Source organism: Cottoperca gobio, chromosome 22 (assembly GCF_900634415.1).
Source record: "Cottoperca gobio chromosome 22, fCotGob3.1, whole genome shotgun sequence".
Classification (NCBI taxonomy): Eukaryota; Metazoa; Chordata; class Actinopteri; order Perciformes; family Bovichtidae; genus Cottoperca; species Cottoperca gobio.
The window spans coordinates 504,770-526,391 of NC_041376.1; the positions used below are offsets into that span (position 1 = coordinate 504,770).

Consider the following 21,622-nt stretch of genomic DNA (forward strand, 5'->3'; position numbering starts at 1 on the left):
ACGACTTTCTAGATTATATTTTATTCGTCAATACTTACAATCAATATACGTCGTGTTTATTTGTTTCTTACAGATATATAATGTAAACGAGCTGCGACTACCAACGTCATCAAACGTATGAATGAATAGTTTGTATTTGCCGTTAGAATCAGTTAATCCTAAACCACATCATCATTATAGTAAAAACAAAACAAAAAAAGGTGTAACATATTAAAAGTAATCGTCAAAAAACAACAACCAATTACCATAATTAAATTAAGAAATTAAAGGCTGATTTGTATGGTTTTGATGGGGATACAATATTTGACACAAATACAGCTATAGTGAGTTTATTTTAATTGTATTCTATTCGTAATCTTCAATTCTATTTACATGAGGAATAAATCATTACAGTCTGTAACAACAACCTAAAGCAAGTGAGCAACAGTCTTACCTTAGGCAATATATTCTTAGCTTTTATCAAGTAAAAACCTTGTTAATGCCATATCTATAAACAACAGTCATAGTCTGGTATATTTCTTAATGCTGTATTCCTTAGAGGAGGATATGGTGACCCTGGTCTTATTTAAATAACCGGAGGCCTCACTTTACTTGCGGTCAAATAATCACATTTTAATCTGATTATCAGTATCAGTATTGATCTAAAGTAAAGCAAATGCATACAACACACACAATGGCTACGTGTTTCCTGACTAGCAGAACATACCACACAACAACATAGATTTTCATCACATGTCATCTGATTGCTCTAAAAAAATGCAACACATCATCTTTATAAACCTAGATAATGGCTCTGCCTCAAAGCAAAGACCTGGTTATGACAGAGAACAAGCCCAGGTGCTTCATTGCTCCACATAAATACTGTAAAGTAAATTCAATCTGCAGTACCAACAGAGGAAACTAAGTGGCTTGAATTTACTGAAATAATACATACCATAATACATACCATTTCCTGGAAATGTCTGTCCCTTCAAAATAAAAGCCATCAGCTTTTATTAAATATTCCAGCAATCAATGACAGTTGATGAGTATTCACTTGAGCATGTGGACATGTCATTACATTAAATAGTATTTTACACAAGACAATAAGATTAACAATTATGTTGGCTGCATGTAATTCTCGTCATAAGAACAGGTCTTGTGTTGAGACTTTCATAGTTGTGTCCTCTTAGGGCTAAGGTTGGGTTGATGTTCAACAAAGAAGAGGACAAGTAGTCCTAGGTTGTGGTCATGTAAAAAGGGGAAACACGAATCAATGGGGGAACTGACTTCAACACAATGTCAGCATGCTGTTAATTACAAAATGTAATAATTGTTTCCTGAAGAACTGCACAAATTCAGACATGTGTGTGTTGGAGACCTAACTTTTGTTTTTTAAGTTCCTTTATTCATCCACAGAAGATTCAAGCAATGCATTCTTGCTCACACACACAGTTGCACAATTGGAAGCTGCCTTGTGCAACCACAGTCTTCTGTTGCCCGCTGAGGAGCTCCACTTCAGGGCCTTCCTCAGCTGCACGCAGTAATGAGGAAGGGGCAAATGCAGCGCTTTACTTCTCACCCACAGTATCTCGCTGTTTTCGGGATCATACAGACATTCTTCTCTGACCACTACTTTAGGCCACTACTGAAGACAGGTGTGAGAAAATGCAATAAGTACATTAGGAAAAAGAGAAAAGCCTCATCTTGTGTTCACAATGATTCATTTAACTTGCTCATACTGTGTTCATTTTGTTATTGTCTATTCAAGCATTGCCTCAGACATATTTTATTTTTACCCCCTCAGCACAATATCCCTGGATGTAAAGTTAATTGAATCAAGTATTTATAGTCATCTTTAGGATATGCAATCTAGGTGGGAGTTAAAAAAAATTGATCTGGAAAACCCTATTACCACAAAACATAGCTAATGTATGTGTGTTTTTGAATAATATAGTCTTTCACAGCATTAACCACCTCTTGAGTGGGTAAGAGGAACCATACCCTTACCCACTCAACTTAAAGTGGATGATGACTGTTTTAAATTCAAGTTAAAACCATTTAATAAAGAATAATCAGTCATTTAGTAATGACACATCTGGTGCGTGTCATTGAGTTTTATTTATGTGCTGTTTTGTATTTGTATTTATTTTCACGTTTCTTTGTATGTTGTGTATTTTAAAGGACTGTTCAGTAATGGGGCCCCGTTAAGTAATCAATCCAGCACTTTACGGACTGCAACTCGGAAACACGGGCTTTTATTTTATAAACATACCGGAAGTGCCTTCTCAACATAGACCCCAAGCTGCTTAACAATAACACCAGTTTGACGTCACTTGGGAGCCTGGTCCGGTTAGCTGTCATCTGCGTAGAAGGGAAGGGCATGACATGGAGCTAAATTTTCCGATTTATAGTTATACACGCTTCGTAGTTTATTAAACGCATACATTGATTTGTTTTGGGGGGTATTTTATATGTACCAAGTTAGCGGTTCCTTTCGTTTCGATATCTTCAACAAACAGCGGCTAGCTAGCAGGCTAACTAGCTTGTAACTTACTGTAACTGTTAAAGGTTGTTCAAACAGAAAGCCTCCTCATGGCGTTAATCCTGTTAACGAGGTCTCGGGCACCTTTAATGAAAACTTCCAGGTCGTTAAAGAACGAATTTAGGAAAAGTAAAGGTAAGGCTTCATTGTTCGTTTGTTACTGTCTAGTTAACTCACTGTTTATTATGCCTAGTGTGGAGACGAATTCATGCTAACAATACTTAGCATCAAGAGTCATGTAACGTTATTTACAGGTGCTGCGTTTTCAGGAAGATGGTGGATGATTCAAGGTGGCAAGATAACAGCTAAAACCTCTTCTCATTCAATATTTTAAGCTAGAAAGTCAATTTCTACTCCGTATAAAGGCTGTATTGCATGTAAGGTTTAGTGTTCTCACTTCTTCGCGAGCCTGGGCAGTGTGAGGCACCGCACCTTGTCTCATGACAATCCAATAAGGAGCTAAAACATCATTTGAGATTCAGGTTATATGAGGACATCTCTGTTCTGGCTTGCGAGCGCCCCCCTCTTTCCCACTGCAGTCTGTGAGGATGCTCGTTGTTATGGCAGGCGGGTTCCTGTCTGTTTATTCAGCATCCACAAAATACTTTATGTTTATGGAGACGAAATGCAGCCAATAATGAACTCGCATCAGGAGGAGTCATGTTGCCTTGGGTTCCTGGGAAGATTGTGGATGTCTCAAGGTGACAATATAACTGAGCATCACATTTACACCGCCTTTCAATCATTATTTTAAGCTACAAAGCAGTTTATAATTTGCATAAGATTATTTCTTCGCTGTGCAGTTTGCACCTGATCTGATCATTAAAGAAACAAAACATGATTTAGGATTCAGGTTATCTGAGGACAGCCTGGCGTCTGTTCTGGCGCCCCCCTCCTCTTCACTGCAGTCTGTGAGGATGCTCGTTTTTATGGCAAGCAGGTTCCCCTTGTGTTTAATCGGCATTCACAATATACCCGTATCTAAAAGCCAGATATGTTTGTGGGTTTAAAACGTAAGCGGCTAAGTGCCTTGTTTTGCAGTTTATATTGGTTGTCTGTTTATTGTTGATGTTTAGACAAGCCTGTGAAATGTTGAGCCACAGGAATGTTGTAAATTGCAAATGCAGAGAGCACTGTGGGGATGTTGTGCTTATCCAAACTAGAGCTGCTACTAATGTGACTTTCTTTTAATACACAGTATAAGTCTATGCAATAACATATCAAGGGTTACTTTTTTTATTTCATTTGTATGTCAGTGACCATGCATTAAAAAAAACATTATCTCAAACAAAGAGAAGAGATGTTTTGTACCAGATTTGGCTACTAGCTACTCTACACCTGCAGTCCCTGGTCAGGTAACCCCTTTCTACCTGTATCCTATAATCTTTGCATCAATGAAGCACCTTAATTTATCAGTTATTACCACACTGGATTAGGCACAAACAGCCATTCCTGTATGGTTATTTGATCTATTAACGGTTTCCCAATTACTTTTTCAGAAAAATTCACTGTATAACAATATTGTGATGTAAAATGACATATACTGTTATACAAGGTTACAAGGTAAGACGTCCTTCGGGAATAAAAGGCAAAAAAAACCAAACATTTAACAAAGTTTGAGGGAGCTTCTAGCCGCCACAGAGGATTATATAAAAATCACTAACTCCTAAAACTAATACCATAGTAACACCTTAACTGTCCTAAACTCTCAACAACATACACTGCATTCATCAACATGTGTGTATTCTAGCTGTCAGTGAGAGATTAGAGGTCAATAGCTACAGAATAAATTATTGATGTCTCTTAGTTGGTGCATTAAAGCTGTGTTTATAAATAGATGAGTGTCAAAAAGGAATTTGTCTGTCTGCCCTGGCCGCACTGAGGCTGAGCTCTTGGCTTTAGGCCCGGACTATCAGACAAATTGCGGTGCTTCTACAAGGAAAGGTCATGCCTCTTATAACTCCACCTGAGACAGGCTGAGCTTAATTTTCCCATTCTGTCGTCTGTGCTCCTGACGTGAGTGCTATATTTCTTACCCGTAGTATGGTGGGCGGACGCCATGTTATATGTTATACATTATAAGCTCCTTATAAGTACAATCATATCTTGCTTGTGAATATCTCATTCATTAATAACAACCAGTCCCTGGAGTGTCAGGATATGTGATCAGCATGCATTGAGTTCCATAATAATTGTGACCAATCAGCTTCTTTGACTGCTGACATTGACCAGGCCGCAGCTTTTACAAAGTGGATTTGTAACAAACATCATACGAAGGTCAGAAGTAGTAAAGATTATAGCATTATCTAACACAGCGTCAATAAACTGCAGGAGAAAGATAACGTTTCAGTTGTGATAAAGGGATGGTTGACATGCTCTGGTGTGAGTGTCCTGTTAGTGGTTGTGAGGTGGCGTCTCACGCAGTATGTAGCAGTGTATTTATTTTTAGATTTTATGCTCGTTTTAAGCTCCGTTCACACACTGTGACGCCTGATGTGAGATTCAGTCTGTGCACTTGAGTATGGCGGAGAGTGTTGTCCAAGGGGGATGATGACCCAGAAATGCCATACTTCATAAGAACTGAAAGGAGATACCTGACATTGGAGAGCTACTAAAGCCACATACACAGAAAGTCAGACATATCAAAACAAACCACAATCTGGACGTTGTCTTAGCAACATACTGTCGAATAAACACCCTTATTTTGAATATATGTCCCTTTAGTTTCCAAAATATGGTTTGTTTTCAAGTGGCCACTGTGTGTAAATATATATATATATATATATGCAGTGTGTAGGTGACGCTCATAATGGCCCTGGATTTAGAGCACATGATTGTGCTGTTTGGTGTTTGGATTGGATTGTTGTTTTTGTGTAAGACAGTGTTATCTGTGTTGAATTAGCTGAGACCAAAAGTAACTACTGATGTGTACAACTGGCTCCAGGCTGCACACACAGTGCATGAGGAAGTGATTGAAAATGAAACCACTACAGTCAAGCAGGCACAGCAGGGCGTGACCTGGTCACGACCTTCCCTGGCTAGTTTAAGGCAGGACCAGATCTAAAGGGGTTCAACACCAAAACCATAGTAATCATCAAAATCCTACCCAACACCAATTAATCCAGAATAGTAATGCCACCATGGCGTATTAATTACACGGGCTGAAAGAGATTATCTTCATGGGTGTCCATGTGTCAAAGAAACCTGGTTGTTTATAGTGCCATGAATTTGTATATATTGTGATTTATGATAGTTGTGCAACCCAAATTACAAAAATGATCTTCCAAATGTGGAAATATCTTTGACTGAATGTGAAACCAAAACTGTGAAAAGCACAGAGGGCTGAGGTTGGACTTGTCCAGCTCCGGTGAATGGTTTACAGTCGGATCATCTACTGTATTTCCAGTGTTTTCTTTCTATGCTACAGCAGGCGGCTGCTCAGCCACAAAGGTGACACTGTTCCAGTGAACTCTGTGTCCTCCTGGCTGCCTGACATGTTCAACCAGGCCTTGCTGGATTCCCTCCAGTCGGCCATGTGAGAGGGCGTGGTTAGGCTATGTGCTCTGACATGATTGGTTGAAAGTGTCTCACTGCTCCGCCTCCACTCTGCATGTACGCCACACTGACAGCGGCCTCTGGGGTTCGGGAGCCCCACTGTGGGCCTCACAGGGTGTGAATGTCCTGCCCTCCAAGACAGATCAGTGTAAAGAAATTAACAAAAGAATAAAACACTTCATTTGTTTGACAGAGATCTTTACAGATATCGTGCAAATAATCAATACAAAGACTTTAAAGTGATTCTTTTTAAATAACTGAATTAATCTAATATTTATTTATCTATGTAAAAGTAGTAAAAGTAAGTACACATAAAAACCTGCATTTAAAACCTTACTTAAGTAAGAGTATGTAAGTATTATCAGCACATTTTCAAAAGTAAAAGTAATTATTGTGCAGTAAAATGTTCCCCGTCAGTGTTTTACTCATTATATAAGATGTTTTTGGATTAATATTACTGCAGCATTAATGTTGCATTTTACTGTAGATGGTTGTGCTCATTTAAAATCCTTTATATACGGTTTGGTAGTTTAATCTACAGCAATGCATCATATTCTATTGGATCTTCATATGTACCTCCACATTGTATTTAAGTACTATACCTACGTACCACAACTGGCGTGACTTCACGTTATATCATCTTATTGCATAAGCTGGTTAAAAGCGCTCTGTGGTTTTGCTTGTGTCATTTCTGGGTCAGTGAACTCAGAAATAAAGTTGCATTAATGTCTCGGAGCCGTCAGAACCTGCAGATTAGCTGCAGATGTGTGATTGATCAAGAGAATCCCTGAGTGTCCTCTATGTGTGTTTATCCCCCGCTCCGTCTAATGACTGATTAGCAGAACACAGCTGCTCATGTTTTTTTTTTTTCTCCTCCTTTCAGGGAAAGTACAAGATGGTGCCTGTTTCAACTGCACAACGCTCAGACTGTCCAGTCAGAAGTAAGCTTCTACAGTGTCTATATGTCCTGCAAACACAAACAAATAACTTGCATAAAATGAAAATGCAAGACTTTAAAAGGTCTAGCATGCGGTATAATATAACATAGCTTAAATTCAGTGTTAGTGAGATGTCTTATCTTAAATATAACCTCTAGTTCATTTGTGTGATGTCTCGGTCTTTTGGTAATTCCAACCGGGCTTTGATTTGTAGTCTAGTACGCATTGACGGTACTTTTCCGAACCTCATTTTAAAAGATTCCGTCTTTGAAGCCTGGGTGCTGTTCTGATGTTAAAAACCAGACCCAATCCACACGTTCACATTTTCTGAAAGGTCCTGCAGACACGGCCGATATTGCATTTGAATAAATTGTATCTCAGCACTTTATTGTTCTCTAAAACGAACACTACTTTATCTTGTTGTCTTCTTAGACTTGATGGGCTCCGACTTGGCAGTTTGACCCAGGTCTCTTCCTCTGGCCCTTCGCTGCCCCTGTCAGATGGATATGTGGGCCCCAGCCAGAGCCCGGACTCACAACGCATCTACTGTGCTTTTATGCTGGGGGCCTCCTCTTCACCGTACCCCGCAATCACAACAGGGGCCCAGTGGACAATAGCGCGACAACAGGACATCCCTGGAGTCAGGTGGATACACACCTCGAGGAGGAGATGGGACGACTCCAAGGTGGAGAAGTCTCTGCGTATATTAAAGGACAAGAAAAAGAAGCTGGAGGAAGGTGGGCCGGTGTACAGCCCGACTCTGGATGCAGCACCTGTGAGAAGGACGGTCCGACAGTGGGTTGTAGATGAAGTCAAGCACTACTACCATGGCTTCAGGCTGCTGTGGATTGATACCACCATTGCTGGGCGGATGCTGTGGAGGGTGCTGAACGGACACCCTCTGTCCCGTCGCGAGAGGAGACAGGTGAGTCTGCAGGGAAGAAATCTAGATATCCTGTCTTCTTGAAAAGTCTGTTCTGGAGAACACATGTGTTCGGTTGATGCTATTATTAGATTGACTTATTTAAAGGGACATGCTGCGCTTGTTATGCACTCAGATGAAACAACCACCAGGCCTCACATTCACACAGCGCATTACAACAACATCGTTCAACCAGTGGCTGGTGAGCAGCTCTATGATACGAGTAGTGGCTTCCCAGTTGTTTGTTTCACACTCAAATCTGACATCAAGTGTTCAGAAAATAGACGTATTGAATGTGAGTTTACGTTGCTAAAAGGGAGGGCAATTCTTTAACTCTCTAAGACCACATTTAGCTAGAATCAAAAGCGCGTTTCTACACTGAGCAGCGTGAGAAGACAAGTTTATTTTGCCACCATATCTTCCTTCCTTAAAGTGAAGATGCAGTGTAACCGTTAAACCCCTTCCTTAAACAACGTTTGCATAATCATAGTCTCAGAGATACAGGGTTCTCCTCTCCAAACCGGTCAGCTGGTTAACAGATGGCGCTTTCAAGCATTTCATGTAGCTAACATTAGCTTAAACAGCTAGCTACACCTGCCAAAATCTGTTGTCATGTCATTCTACAAATTGCTATTTGCTGGCTAGAAATAAGAAACCTGCTTTTATCTAACGGTCTGAAATTAAGGATCAAAACAAAAAACAATAATAATATCAAGTGGAGAAGTTGTCATGGTAACCATCGTAAACAGCATTATTTGCTGTGCCGATTGGAACGCTTGAGAGGTGAAGCGATCATAATAAGGGGGGGGCGGGGCTTAGCTAACTTTACTGGTCAAATCTGACCATGTGTAGTTAGTATATGTATTCTGTTTGCCATTTTAGCAGTAGGGCCTCCTTAGTTAAACATTGAATCCATCAACCAGTGTTTCCAGAAAGCATTTTCTCCAGTCAGAGTTGACAGAGTGGATAAGCATGAGTTCAAAGGTCAGAGATGACTGAGCACGGTGTACGTCTGACAGCCCAGACATCTTGTTCTATGCCGTTTAATCCATAGCTTCTCAAACCTAATGGGATCAATTATAGAAATTGGCTGCACGCTGAGTGTTTGTTCAGCAGGCGCTCAGCAGATTGTGCTGCTTGATTAAAGCTCTTTAGGAAGAAGCTTTATGTGTTATATCTTATAGCTCCTGATTTAACTTCAGCTACACCCAACGCTCACACCGAGCCAAAGTGTCTTGACATTCGTTCAGTGGTTGTGGTTTTCACAACAGGATCCCTTCAAGTAGAAAAAAAAGCAAACTTGTGCAGCGGATGATGATATACCTGCGATAAAATAAAACGTGATAATAAGTCACTTGGCTGAAACAGAAGATAGTTTGTGTTGATATAGTAAAAACGGTACTATACGGTTTTAATTGGTTATTTATGTTTTGCAATCACTAATTCAAACCAGATGCAGAAAACACTGTTAGTTTTCATTTATTTAGCATTTGCAGTCAGTTACATTTTAACTTAAAATTCATTTATTTTGGCAAGTAGGGAAGGAATAATAATGTTTAAAGGACACAGTCTTCTCCTATTCTTGGGCATGATGTTCTTGTTTGGACTCTGCCTGCAGTCTGACGTTCAGAGAGTCTAGATTGAGCCCTAGTGCGACCCACTGCAGCGGTCTGATGCAGGTGCTGGCACACAGGGGCCATTTCAGGGAAGATGAGCAGGTCAGCGCAGGCCACACTACTTTGTCGCTCAATAGTACAGGATGGTACAGACTTAGTGGACACAGTTGGCAAGTTGTGAATGCTCCTCTTACTGTGAATTACTGAGCTGCCCTTGACTTGGCCTCTGCTGCTGCTATTTAAATCATCACTGCATATCTTATGTGCTGTATCTGATCACGTAGCTAAGCTAGCTCCACATTTATATATTTATCTGATTCAATTACACTCGAGCCTCAAGAGAGCATTTATGTATCAATCTTTACATCTTCTTCCACTTTAAAAACACAGGAGGATAATTAAATACCTGCTATGATAAGTGCAGTGCAGGAGTGCACAGTCGTGATACTTCCAGACGTCAGTGCAGAGGCACGTTTACACTCGCGCTCTGCAAAGCGATGGTGCAACAGTGCAAAGAGGAGCTGAAATGGCCTGCTCCCCTTCTTCAGGGATTCTTTGTTGGAGATGTAAATTGTCCTTCTGCTTTGACATTTGAGAAGATCACATTAACAAATCCACTCAGCTACAAGATGAGCTAAGATGAAAAATGTTATAGGTAATAATTCATTTAGATATCAGAAGATTAATGGGCTCACAGCATTTATCTGTATTATTCCAGACAACATTTGTCTTTTCCTATATCTATATCACGATTTGCAAAATGTATGCAAAATCACATAAAATGATCAAACTATTTCTTAAATGTCACAGAAATGCAGTTCGTCCTGCAGAAAGCCTACAGTACATCCGTTCCACATGCACCATGCTCTGTGTTCATGCTAAAGTAACAGTGGAAATAAAGCTGTGCTGCAGGAATAGCTGCTGGTCAGTGCTGATGACCTGTTTCCCCCCCTCATTAAACCCACACCGCCAATCTATTTGCACCTTTTCAAATGCAGCCGACTCCCTCGGAGCGCATGTCCTGAGCCCATCTACTCCCCATTCATCTAACCTGGACTGGCATTGCCTCCTTAATCTCCTCCTTTCATATTCACGTACAATACTCAGGCCTCCATTTAAAGCTTCTTCTATTTTAATCTGTCACCCCCCTCCTCCCTCTTTTGATGGGGAACTCTGGGAGATGATATACATGTCAATGGGCATGCAGACAAAGGCCTTTTCACTCAGGCTGGCCTAAATCCTTCACCCTACTGGTCCACGGACATGCAGGTGGAAAGGGTGGAGAAAGACTTGTGTTGTGGCCTTCTCCTCTCAGAGCCCTTTCTGTAGATGGCTGTTTGGGATTGTGTCTCTGGACGGTCAGTAAACCACAGTTGGACAGCCGTACAATAAAGTAGACCAGTGTTAACCTGGTACTTCTGTACTCTGAGGATTGTTCAGGTTTGTGCCTAACAAACGTGCTTCCTGTTGGCTCAAGTGGACCGTTTCTGAGCCTTGTGAGGCAGAATGTTCACTTTGGTCTACAGCTCCATGCAAAAATAACGCACCAATGAATTAGGAGGTTTCTGTTGCCCCGGGGATGTATGGGGACAGGTTTAAAAGTGCTGACTGTTGAGACCAAAGGGGATCGAGCAGGGCAATTGTACCAAGGGACAAAGGAAGATGAGGTAAACATTTTCTCACATGGTTCCCTGTTGGCTTTTCCTCTCACTGCTGCCCTCTGCTGGAGGCGGGCTCACACTTCAGCATTGTGGGAATGAGAGGTACTTTAAATCCAAACACAAGCAGACGCTGGTTTAGGTGGTCAACAAATGTGAAAACCAACTGCACATCTGCATCAGTTAAATAATAAGTCCTAATTTTCCTAATGTGTAAGGAGTCCGTTCTAATTCCAGATTTTCCAAATGTTTCTCTCTAGTTCCTCAGAACATGTGCCGACGTCTTCAGACTTGTTCCCTTCCTGGTGTTCATCATCGTCCCCTTCATGGAGTTCCTGCTTCCCGTAGCTCTGAAACTCTTCCCCAACATGCTCCCGTCCACCTTCGAGACGCAGTCAAAGAAGGTGATGAGATCAATGTCACACGAGGTCAACCTTTGGGACATTGCAGTTATAGATTATAGCCCAGTTTACATTGCACATCTTAAAAGCTCCCGATGAGGTGATCAGGCTGTTGACTAACGAGGGTTAATCCTGATTACAGTCTGATCACAGCGCAGGATCCATGACCTGTTGTTCTGTACTGTTTACAATTGGCCACGCTTATAATTATTCACTTTAAATGTCCTTGTTTTAAAACATTTGAATTCCCAATTCTATTCTCCTTGTATATTTATCTTTATTTGCTTGTTTTTAATGATTGTAAAATACATTATCCTGGTGGTATTGTTATTAAATGAGTTTAAAACATAGTATTATAGATGCTTCTTTAAGTTCTTCCCATAGATTACACCAACAGATTTCATTATTGGTATTATAAAGAATGGAGAGTTGTTCTTTTACAACACGTTGAATTTGTTTTTTAGGAGGAGAGGTTGAAAACAGAGCTGAGAGTCAAACTGGAGATGGCCAAGTTCTTGCAGGACACCATCGAGGAGATCGCTCTCCGGAACAAGGCTGACCAGGGCAACGTGACGGAGGAGTTCTCCACCTTCTTCCAGAAGGTCGGTGTTTATACTGAGGCCTGAGTACTGCCCTCTGCTGGTAGCAATATGTGTACACAAGTCAAATCTGCAAGAGGTTTGCAGTACAAAGTAGTTGTGTCAGTAGTCTCACCTCATCATTCACTGCCCTCATCCAGAACTATTTACAAGTCATGAATGTATTTGTAGATTCGGAACTCTGGGGAACGTCCCAGTAATGAGCAGATCATCAAATTCTCCAAACTGTTTGAGGACGAGCTGACTCTGGACAACCTGACCCGACCTCAGCTGGTGGCTCTCTGCCGTCTCCTGGAGCTCCAGTCCATCGGGACCAACAACTTCCTCCGCTTCCAGCTCATCATGAAGCTGAGGGCCATCCGAGCAGATGACAAGGTATGAAGCTCCAGCTCCCAACATGTTCCCTTATCATGAGCTACACTCTCATTTTAACTTCCTCTTTACATTGTGACACAATTAAAATGGAAGGCACTGAATCATTTGAAGCTCTGTGTGAACTTCTCCAGCTGATCGCGGACGAAGGGGTGGAGAGTCTGAACGTGAACGAGGTGCAGGCAGCCTGTCGCGTCAGAGGGATGAGATCTCTGGGAGTCACAGAAGAACGTCTGCGAGAACAACTCATCCAGGTAACAACAGAGATGGAGGTTCTCAGGACGACATCTTTGGCAGACATGCGTTCATTGTTCATCACAGTTTAAATGTTCTAATGTTGCTGCCTTAACATGTCTGATTATTGTCCTATTTATGCATTAGAGCTAATATGCAGTCATTAAGGACTTAAAAAGGATGTGCTCTATGAAACACATGAGAACATACACATGCAAAATCAAATCTTATCCTTCAGTGGTCAGAGAAGACGCCTGAAAACTGAAATCTGTTTCTATTCTCTATTCATCTTCATCGCTCACAGAGGTAGATTCAAACAGTTTGGTTGTGGAAGTTTAAAGAGATTGGAAATGCTCTTTCTGTTCTCCTGCACCACACATCTGTCCTAACCTCTGCCCTGTTGTATCTCCTGTAGTGGCTGGAGCTGCATCTGAACCAGCAGATCCCCACGTCCCTGCTGCTGCTGTCTCGAGCCATGTTCCTCCCCGACACCCTGTCCCCCGCCGACCAGCTGAAGACCACACTGCAGACGCTGCCCGAGATGGTGGTGCGTTAAGAGGCCATGTTTGAGTTCCCTGTACTCTGGTTATTGATGATTGATATTCTGAGATGAGGTTTTAGCTGTGGGCATTGCATACTGCTCTATCCCACTCTCTCCTCTCCAGACGAAGGAGGCCCAGTTGATGGTGGCAGAGATGGAGCGCTCCAAAGTGGACAATAAGGCTAGACTGGAGACGACGCTACAGGAGGAGGCGGCGATACGCCAGGACAACAATGACAGGGAGATGGAGAGGCTGGCGGACGCTGCAGAGAAAGCTGCCAAGGTAACAACTCTCTCAACGCCGGCTCACGAGGTGTGAAAACTGAAGCTAAACACACGAGGAGCCATGTTTATGTTGCCCTATAAGGGAGGACATCTTCCACTTCCACTACTTTATTTCATCCTCCCTGTCCTACAGGAGGGGGAGTTGGAGTTTGAAGCGGAGCCGGTTAAAGCTGACATGGCAGAGACACTGAGGGATACAGCACCTGCCGTAGAAGGAATCAAGGTAACAAACATGCATCAGTGGAGTTTTGTTAACTACTTACAATTTAGATTTAGTCATTTGGTGAAGGTTTCTGCTAAATCTCTAAAGAAGACGTTTCTACATTCACCAGAATCTTAAAGATTAAAACCACAAACTGTCCTCTCTAAAGCTGAACTTTTATATTTACTGCGTTGAAATATAAAGCGTCATATCTTTGACTTTGTTTTGTATTTTTTACTTTATTTTAATTGCTAAAGATGTTGTAGAATGTGTTGTTTCACTAACCTCCGACCAGCACAAAACACTAATGTAAAATATGTTTTCTGATTATTACGACCTCTCATCTGCGTCTTCTGTACCTCACAGTTTGAACAGTGGCAGACATTCCTGCGCTTCCAGGTTAGGTTTAACGATGTCTCCTCCCAGTGACCCGCACATCTACACCAGTTCCTCCCCGCACGCACAGCATCTGGTGTTTCTCTGAGACACAGATGAGGGTTAAACAGAACTTGTATATTTGTATATTTCTACCTTTTAAACTCAGGTTGAGTAGGAGTGAGAATATAATCTGGATTACAGGAAATAACTCTTAAATACAAGGTTGTTTTGCCCAAGTGAGAGGAAACCACACATGCTCATATTTAGCTTTGCATGTTCTTACAAGCAGGCAAGGTCAATTATAGCAAAGAGGGCGGACCAATCACAGACGAGCTACACAGACTCAAATTATATAGATAATTTTCTGATATTTCTGAGCATGTAAGCCTAATATAGACATCTATTTTTTGAAAAACAAATTGTAGTGTGGGCAAACCATGGCAGTCATGGTCAGCCAGGATCTCCTCGCTCCTCTCATCTGCTTATTAAAGAAATGCTAAATATGATTTGCACATTCTGTTTGGCCCACATCTATAAAATGGACTTCTCCTTTTCTTTCCCTTGTGGATCCTTCCAGGCAGTATCCATGACCCAAGTCCAACCTTTCCCTCTGTCCAGAGTTCTCTGGGGCTTTTGGGTTACGGGGAGTATCCCAGTGTCCTCTAGAGCGTCCCTCTTTTACCCATCATTTGTGTTTGTCTTGGTCTCTTATGTGGGTTTATATGAAATGCACATGTGCTACTTGTTAAATGAACACATGTTGGAGGGGATAATATGACCTTAAAAACAATGTAACAAGTAGAGGATATGATTTCTGACATTTAGGAGCATTTCTTTTTCAATCATGTGTTTGTGTTTCAGGGTGAGGAGATCACCAAAGAAGAGATTGACCTGTTGAGTGACGCATGCTCAAAGCTGAAGGGGCAGAAGAGGCTGTTGACTCTGGAGAAAGAAGAGCTTGAAGAACTGAAGGATGATGTGCAGGAATACAACGAGGTGCCAGCGAGTCCTAGACTTGTAGTCCTTGCAGAGAGACGAGAGATAAAGTTGCCTTTCAAATGCTCTAGAGCTTTAAAGAGTCCGTTATATTGATAAGTGTGTCTACGTGTGTTTTCCAGGACCTGGAAGAGATAAAGAAGGAGCTTTCTATGACTGGCCAAGAAAAGGAGCTGGAGGAGTCAAAGGCGAGCCAGCGTCTGTCGAAGAGAGTGAACCGCATGATCGGTCGCATTGGCAAGATCATCGGGGAGCTGGAGAAGGACAAGGTCATCCTGGACGGACAGATGGACAGTGGAAACAGCCCACCTGTCGGGTAAGAACACCTTATTTTAACCACGACACTGCTGCCTGTGGTTCAGATTAGTGAATGAATGGCGCAGATTTTTTTAGTTCTCTCTTCTCCTTTCCTCCGCTCTGTCTCTGACTGTATGTGTGTGTGTGTGTGTGTGTCGGGAGCAGAGCCCCGCCCTTCGCAAAACAGAGCGGAGGAGAGAATGTGAATGTGGAAAGTAAACTGTACACACTGAAACGTGCACATAAATTAGATCAATAACACAAGAGTTGAGATTATGTAATAGAAGAGCACTCTGATATTTAGAGTTATTTCAGATTTTAAAGTGTTATTATTCGGGCTGTCGAGCGATTTGAAAATAAATAAATCATCGCGATTAATCGCATATATCAATATTTGCTGTCGGAGCTCCGTGCGACGGGGGGGGGGGGGGGGGGCGGGGCTGTCGGAGCAAAAGTCAGAGGCATCTAGGAGCGCGATTAATCTGCGTTAATATCTTTGTCGTGTTATTTTTTCTGTGATTAATTAATAGAGATTAAGGCGTTAATTCGACAGCCCTAGTTATTATAGGTCTTGTTTTTTATAGCAGTGATCAGTTTTATACTGGACTTTTATAATGTCACCATCATCATCATCATCATCATCATCATCATCATCTTCTTCCCAGAGGAAAACAAACATATAATATCAGTTATGATGCCAGTTATTAGTTTACAATTTGAAAAGCAAATCCTAATTCATTTGAAATTTTACAGATTATTCTTTACTAAACATAGGGATGCCGCAAGGTAAGCTGAACTGTGGTCAACCGCCATTTGCTTGCTCGCTAAACGCTAATATTGCATCTTGTTTTTATAGCAGCTGCTGAAATTTTGCTGTAAAGGATCAACCGGCTTCCATTTGTGCTGCAGACACCAGCGTGCTCCCACTGGTTGCTGTGCCCCCACTTTAATAACAGTTGATGTTCCTTAATGAATGAAATCAGATTGAATACGCAGATCTAACTCAAAGTGCTTGATTTTAAAGACTTACAGTCCAAACTGCATTTGTTTAACCTTTACTGAGGATAAACAAATATTAGTTTTCAGATTTAACGTGTCGGTGTCAAAATGGTTTTTATTGATTCAGCTTTCAGGACAAATCGGATGAAACTTTGAACATAATTTTAACCAATGAAGCTTGAGAATCAGTTTGATTGGTGTGATCTGAGAACCTCACAATGACGTCACCACGTTTGAACTGCACTTCGTTACACACCGTTTCCTGTATGCAGTCTGTTCTACACCTTCAGGGAGAATCTCATCAGCATCGACGAGCTGATCAGCGTCATGCGGCAGATCCAGAACATTCCAGAGCACAAGCTGCAGAGCATCGCCGACTCTCTCGACGACAACAAGGACGGGAAGATCGACATCGACGACGTCATCAAAGTACGTTGACGGGAGGACGGAACAGGAGAAATACTCGCCTGATTAAATTATTATAGAGTTACAGCTCTTTCTCAGTTTGTTTGTTGAGATCTGTCTGTCGTGGTGTCTCCAGGTGGTGGAACTGATCGACAAGGAGGACATCGACATCTCCACCACTCAGGTGGCGGACATCATGGTGATGCTGCAGAAGGAGGAGAAGCTGATCGAGAAGGAAAAGGCCAAAGAGAAGGCTGAGAAGGAGGCGGCTACACTCAACCGCTAACTCGTAAAGATACACAGCAGAAAAGACCACTGACTGGAACCCGGTCACAGAGAGAGGGAGGGAGGGGGGGGGGGGGTAACCGCTGCTTTCTCACAATGCACCATACATTTAAAAAGAATATTTAAAAATCAAATCGAGGCTTATTACCTTTTCAAAGCGCACAAAATGAGAAAGAAAAACTGCTCGTCTGGACTGATCGTGTATTATATGTTGATTTTTGGGTCTTGGTCGTTACTCAATAACTAACTGACGGAGGGAACACAACGACACGACACCAGCTCTTCTCCAGACTTAAGAGAATAGTTAGATATTTGGAAAATCTATATTATGGAGAATTATTGTTTAAAGTTTGAGGTGAACCGTCTTGCCTTTCATTTCATTCACATCATCATCTCAGAGAAATGAAAGATCGTTTCTGTATCATGACCATCATTTATTTATTTTCCTCTTTTCATTTTGTTTATTCTTCATACTCATATTATAACCTGTTATTTTTTCTATATTGTACTTGGACAGGGTAGCTTATAGCTCGCTATAGGATAGAATGGTGGCTGCAACCAAATATATATATAATTACACACAACGTAGAAAATCATTTAAAAACATTAAATGTTCTTTAAAGAGTAAATTATTCATTCTAACAATAAAAAAATAAAAAAATCATAGCTTTACGATTCCATCGATGTTTGTCCAGAAAGATAAGGAAGAAGTTAGCATCACTATTAAACATTACTGTACTGAAATGATCTTCACATCTATTCCTGTGGAGTTCAGTAGATCTCCGTTAAACGCCAAAGTTGCACTGTGGCACATTTAATAACCTTTAGATAATTCCTAAAAGCAACAAACGGATCATAATCAGTGAAGCGACTGGAAAAACTAATCTAATATCGTCAGCTGCTGCTGCTTCCACGAGTCGTCGTGTTTTTGTTTTACTAGTTTCGGTCGGTCACTTGTTTGGAGGGTGTCGACGGTGAAAGTGCTTTTTGGGGACGTTAGCTGGTTTACTTTGTGCACGTGAGTCGTGCGATAACCTTTATGATATTGACCTCCATAGTGGAATACAAAGTGGCCTTCCCTTGACACAGATATTAAGGATCATATTGTATATTTATTTTTTGAGTATTATAAAGAGAGGATATGTCGTTTTAGTTTGGGGCTGCAGAGTCTGGATGAAGTTGTGGTTCGAGGCACAGACTGAGTCCTCGGTTAGTTTTTTTTATTTGCACGGCAGCGATGAATGTGTGTCGGACTGGACGAAGTGATGATTTCAGATAATAATACGGACCTTTATATTCCTCTCGCTGCCATTTATTCTACGGCGTCCACTCTGCAGGCTGCTCGGCCGCAGCGTGTTGGACAACATATTCCAGTTAGAGCTGCATCTAATGATCATTTAGATTTGTTTAAACGTTTATCATATAAAACCTTATAGCTGACGTTGTTTTGTCCCACCAACATCTATGATCTTTGGGTTTAATTTACAATTAGATACCAATAAATGACTTATAAAAGTAATGGATTACATTTCTGTCAATAGACGGATTGTTTAATGGAATACTTTCAGCGCTAACTTCCACTAAAGTTGTTTTCTGAAGCATGTAATGTTTAAATAACGCGATAATTAAATGACTACCTACTGACAACACATACAGCTTCACTAACTGAATGTTGGGGATTAGCTTCATGTTAGTTTTCAATCTGTTGTTTAGAAATGAAAATGTTAGGAATCAAGAGAAACATTAGTTTTGTTCTCATGTGACAGGATGGAGCTTCAGCTGAGGTGCTGCTCCTGCTGCGTGCAGTGCGGACTGACGGTTGAATTGCATGTTGGGTAGTTTGTGGTCACCACCACGGTTACAGAGGTGTAAACGTTAGAAGACAAAGTGGTACTTGAGATAACGCTGTCCTCCGCGTGGATGATTAAGAGCTCGTCCCGGTTCAGACCCAGCGCTGCCTGGGAGCAGTCAGACTGACGGGTGCTGGGTAAACACTCGCCCCATACATGGGCCACAGCCAGCTCCTCTGGAGGGTTGTGTTTAGGTTACAGACGATCCGGCGGGACATGGCATGCTCTCCGCCGCATAAATCAGCAGTCGGTGTAAACACGTCACGGGAACGCTGCGACATCTTCTCGATTACACTCTGCAGGAGAGAGCGGTGTCTGCGGTCGGGCTCAGAGGAGCGCCGTGCACATCAGCACCACTGCCACTGTTTCCAGGCACAAAGGGCGTGAGACCGTGACGTACGCCAGGGCATGCACGGCTGTAGAGATCAATACTGAAGGTTCCAGGTCAGGAGACTCAAAGGCCTCTGTGTTGACGCAGAGTTAACATGTGAGACAATGCAGAAGAATCACCGTCTGCCATCAAAGTGCTCGTTTTAAACCGCGCACGATAATCTGTAGACGTTAAATATAGAAACAGACAGAAAAGCAGTCGAGAAGCTGGAACCAGACCGATGTTTCTCATTATTGCGTCATAAATGACATGTTGTAGGCCTATTCATCACTTCATACAGGTGTATGGACGCGAGCATATTTCCCACCTGCTACCAGGAAATGATTATGATCTATAAAAACCTTAAAATGCATTTAAGAAATCCTGTAAAACTAAAAACAGCTTTAATTTACAAAACCCCAAATCAAAGACTTGTGCAGCCGTGCATGAAGGTTTGTGAGCTCGTCTGCGGCTGCAGTGTGAGGAGCAGCAGTGTTGTCGACCTCCGGGGGGGGGGGGGGCGAGGAAAGGAAAGGAGACGTGCAGTTTGCAGCAGAAGCATTTTGACAGCGAGCTTAAAGAAGTTCATTGTAAATAAAGTTTTAGTGACTTTAATTTGACATTTTTAGGCGTGTTGGAAGAAGAAATGGCTGATGTGTGTGTGTGTGTGTGTGTGTGTGTGTGTGTGTGTGTGTGTGTTAACTGTTTGGACTCAGGGTGTGAATGTGGTGCGAGCGGCTTCAGTACCAGCAGGGAGCTCAAGTTGTTGTGATCTACGATACAAAACCGTCCTAAAAGATTCCTGTTGAGTTTGAGAAGTCGTAGATCTTAGAACAAATTCTTAAAGCAATAAGTCGTCGATGCTTCTTGTACCTTTTTTCTTTTTTTAGAATTGAGTTTTTCTCCCTTTTTGAGGCGGATCAAGTGTGTTGGATTTGTTAAAATCATGCTGTCAGAAAGAAGACGTTGTGATGAAGACGTGCACTCGGCTTCTCTTCTTCGTCTGATGACCTGAGAGGTGACGCACGTGTAGTTGATACTTGTATGGGACTTTTTTTTAGGACCGATGAACCCACTTTTACACTCTTCTTATCACTAGAGTGCTACTTTATGTAGGATGTATAGAAATCTTCTCTTGAGGTGGAAGGAGGACAAGTGTTGCAGCTGGAGGTGGATCAGTCGGGTACACACTCAGAGGAGCAGCTCACACCTCTCAGGTCTGGAAACTGAAAATGAATCTGGTGTAGGAAACTACTTTTAACTGCATAATAAGTAATAAGTGCAGCCACCATGTTTTTACACAGGAAACGTGTCCTCATGGTGTGTTCAGGCACAAAGCGGAGAGATGCCTGAACACACTAAAGAGTCATTTACTGCTTGGAAATGTCTAAAAGCCTCATGTTGGCAGTCTATTAGTTTACATGAGAATAATAATATAATCCCCAATTATACTCCAATCCAGTGTTTAAATTAAAAAATCTCCTTTTGAAATGTTGCAGTTTAATTAAGCAATCCTATTTAAAATGGAAATCAAATATTAGTCGTTAAATCAATAAAAGATATAGCCCAGCTGGAGTTTTGGATTTGAGATAATTGTCATGTTGTTTATTTATTTAATCAAACTTTCCAAAGTAATTTCTTTTTCTTCGTCCAGATGTGGAGAAGTTCTTCAAGGTTTTATTTTATTTATTAAACTCGACTCTCAAATGTATGAAAAGAAGCAGCTTAGTGTTTTTTGTGTTGTTTTTTTTTAACACAAATCAAGTGTTCGTGTACAGAAACATCATTTACTAAATAAATCACACGTGTTGAATAAATTATGATTTATCCTGTTTGTTTCATTTAGTTTGATCATGTTTCCCATCGCTCATCACTTTGTGTGTGTGTGTGTGTGTGTGTGTGTGTGTGTGTGTGTGTGTGTGTGTGTGTGTGTGTGTGGCCTGAAGCCTTCCATGCGTCCACTTTCTGTTATGTCTCATCTCAAACACTCATCCCTGAATCGTCATCAGGCTCACCACACTCCCAGCGACAATTATAACGTAATAATAAATGACATAAAAGATCTTGTTTTTAACCCCTGATGGGGGCTGGGGGCTGGGGGCAGGGAAGCAGCGGACATACCGACTTCTTTCAGGGTTTTATTTTTAGGTTTTCTTCCTCTAAAAGAAATCTTAATTGAATGTCAGTTCAGTCAG

The 21,622-nt window shown here is 41.5% G+C and overlaps 1 protein-coding gene across 4 annotated transcripts; it reads left to right on the forward strand.

Moving 5' to 3' along the window:
* The first annotated feature begins 2,290 nt into the window (after positions 1 to 2,290).
* Positions 2,291 to 21,244, forward strand: letm1 (leucine zipper-EF-hand containing transmembrane protein 1). Of its 4 annotated transcripts, XM_029460284.1 has the most exons (15): positions 2,291 to 2,659; positions 6,963 to 7,020; positions 7,450 to 7,942; positions 11,474 to 11,617; positions 12,079 to 12,216; positions 12,385 to 12,588; positions 12,720 to 12,839; positions 13,235 to 13,366; positions 13,485 to 13,643; positions 13,779 to 13,868; positions 14,214 to 14,246; positions 15,087 to 15,221; positions 15,344 to 15,537; positions 16,790 to 16,946; positions 17,059 to 21,244. In XM_029460284.1, the coding sequence occupies exons 1-15, from the start codon at positions 2,575 to 2,577 to the stop codon at positions 17,206 to 17,208; spliced, it is 2,292 nt and encodes a 763-aa protein (XP_029316144.1). In that variant the 5' UTR covers positions 2,291 to 2,574; the 3' UTR covers positions 17,209 to 21,244. The 4 variants fall into 4 exon arrangements, with proteins under 4 accessions (XP_029316144.1, XP_029316145.1, XP_029316146.1 ...); XM_029460285.1 differs by lacking the exon at positions 14,214 to 14,246; XM_029460286.1 differs by lacking the exons at positions 16,790 to 16,946; positions 17,059 to 21,244 and adding an exon at positions 16,645 to 16,783.
* Positions 21,245 to 21,622: the final 378 nt, after the last annotated feature.

What these genes read in the sequence shown, in the direction of transcription:
- letm1 (XM_029460284.1), top strand. Translation starts at nt 2,575, where the DNA reads ATGGCGTTAATCCTGTTAACGAGGTCTCGGGCACCTTTAATGAAAACT. An exon ending in AGACGCTGCCCGAGATGGTG is followed by an intron (nt 13,367 to 13,484) that starts GTGCGTTAAGAG and finishes TCTCCTCTCCAG; the next exon opens with ACGAAGGAGGCCCAGTTGAT. An exon ending in CTGCAGAGAAAGCTGCCAAG is followed by an intron (nt 13,644 to 13,778) that starts GTAACAACTCTC and finishes CCTGTCCTACAG; the next exon opens with GAGGGGGAGTTGGAGTTTGA.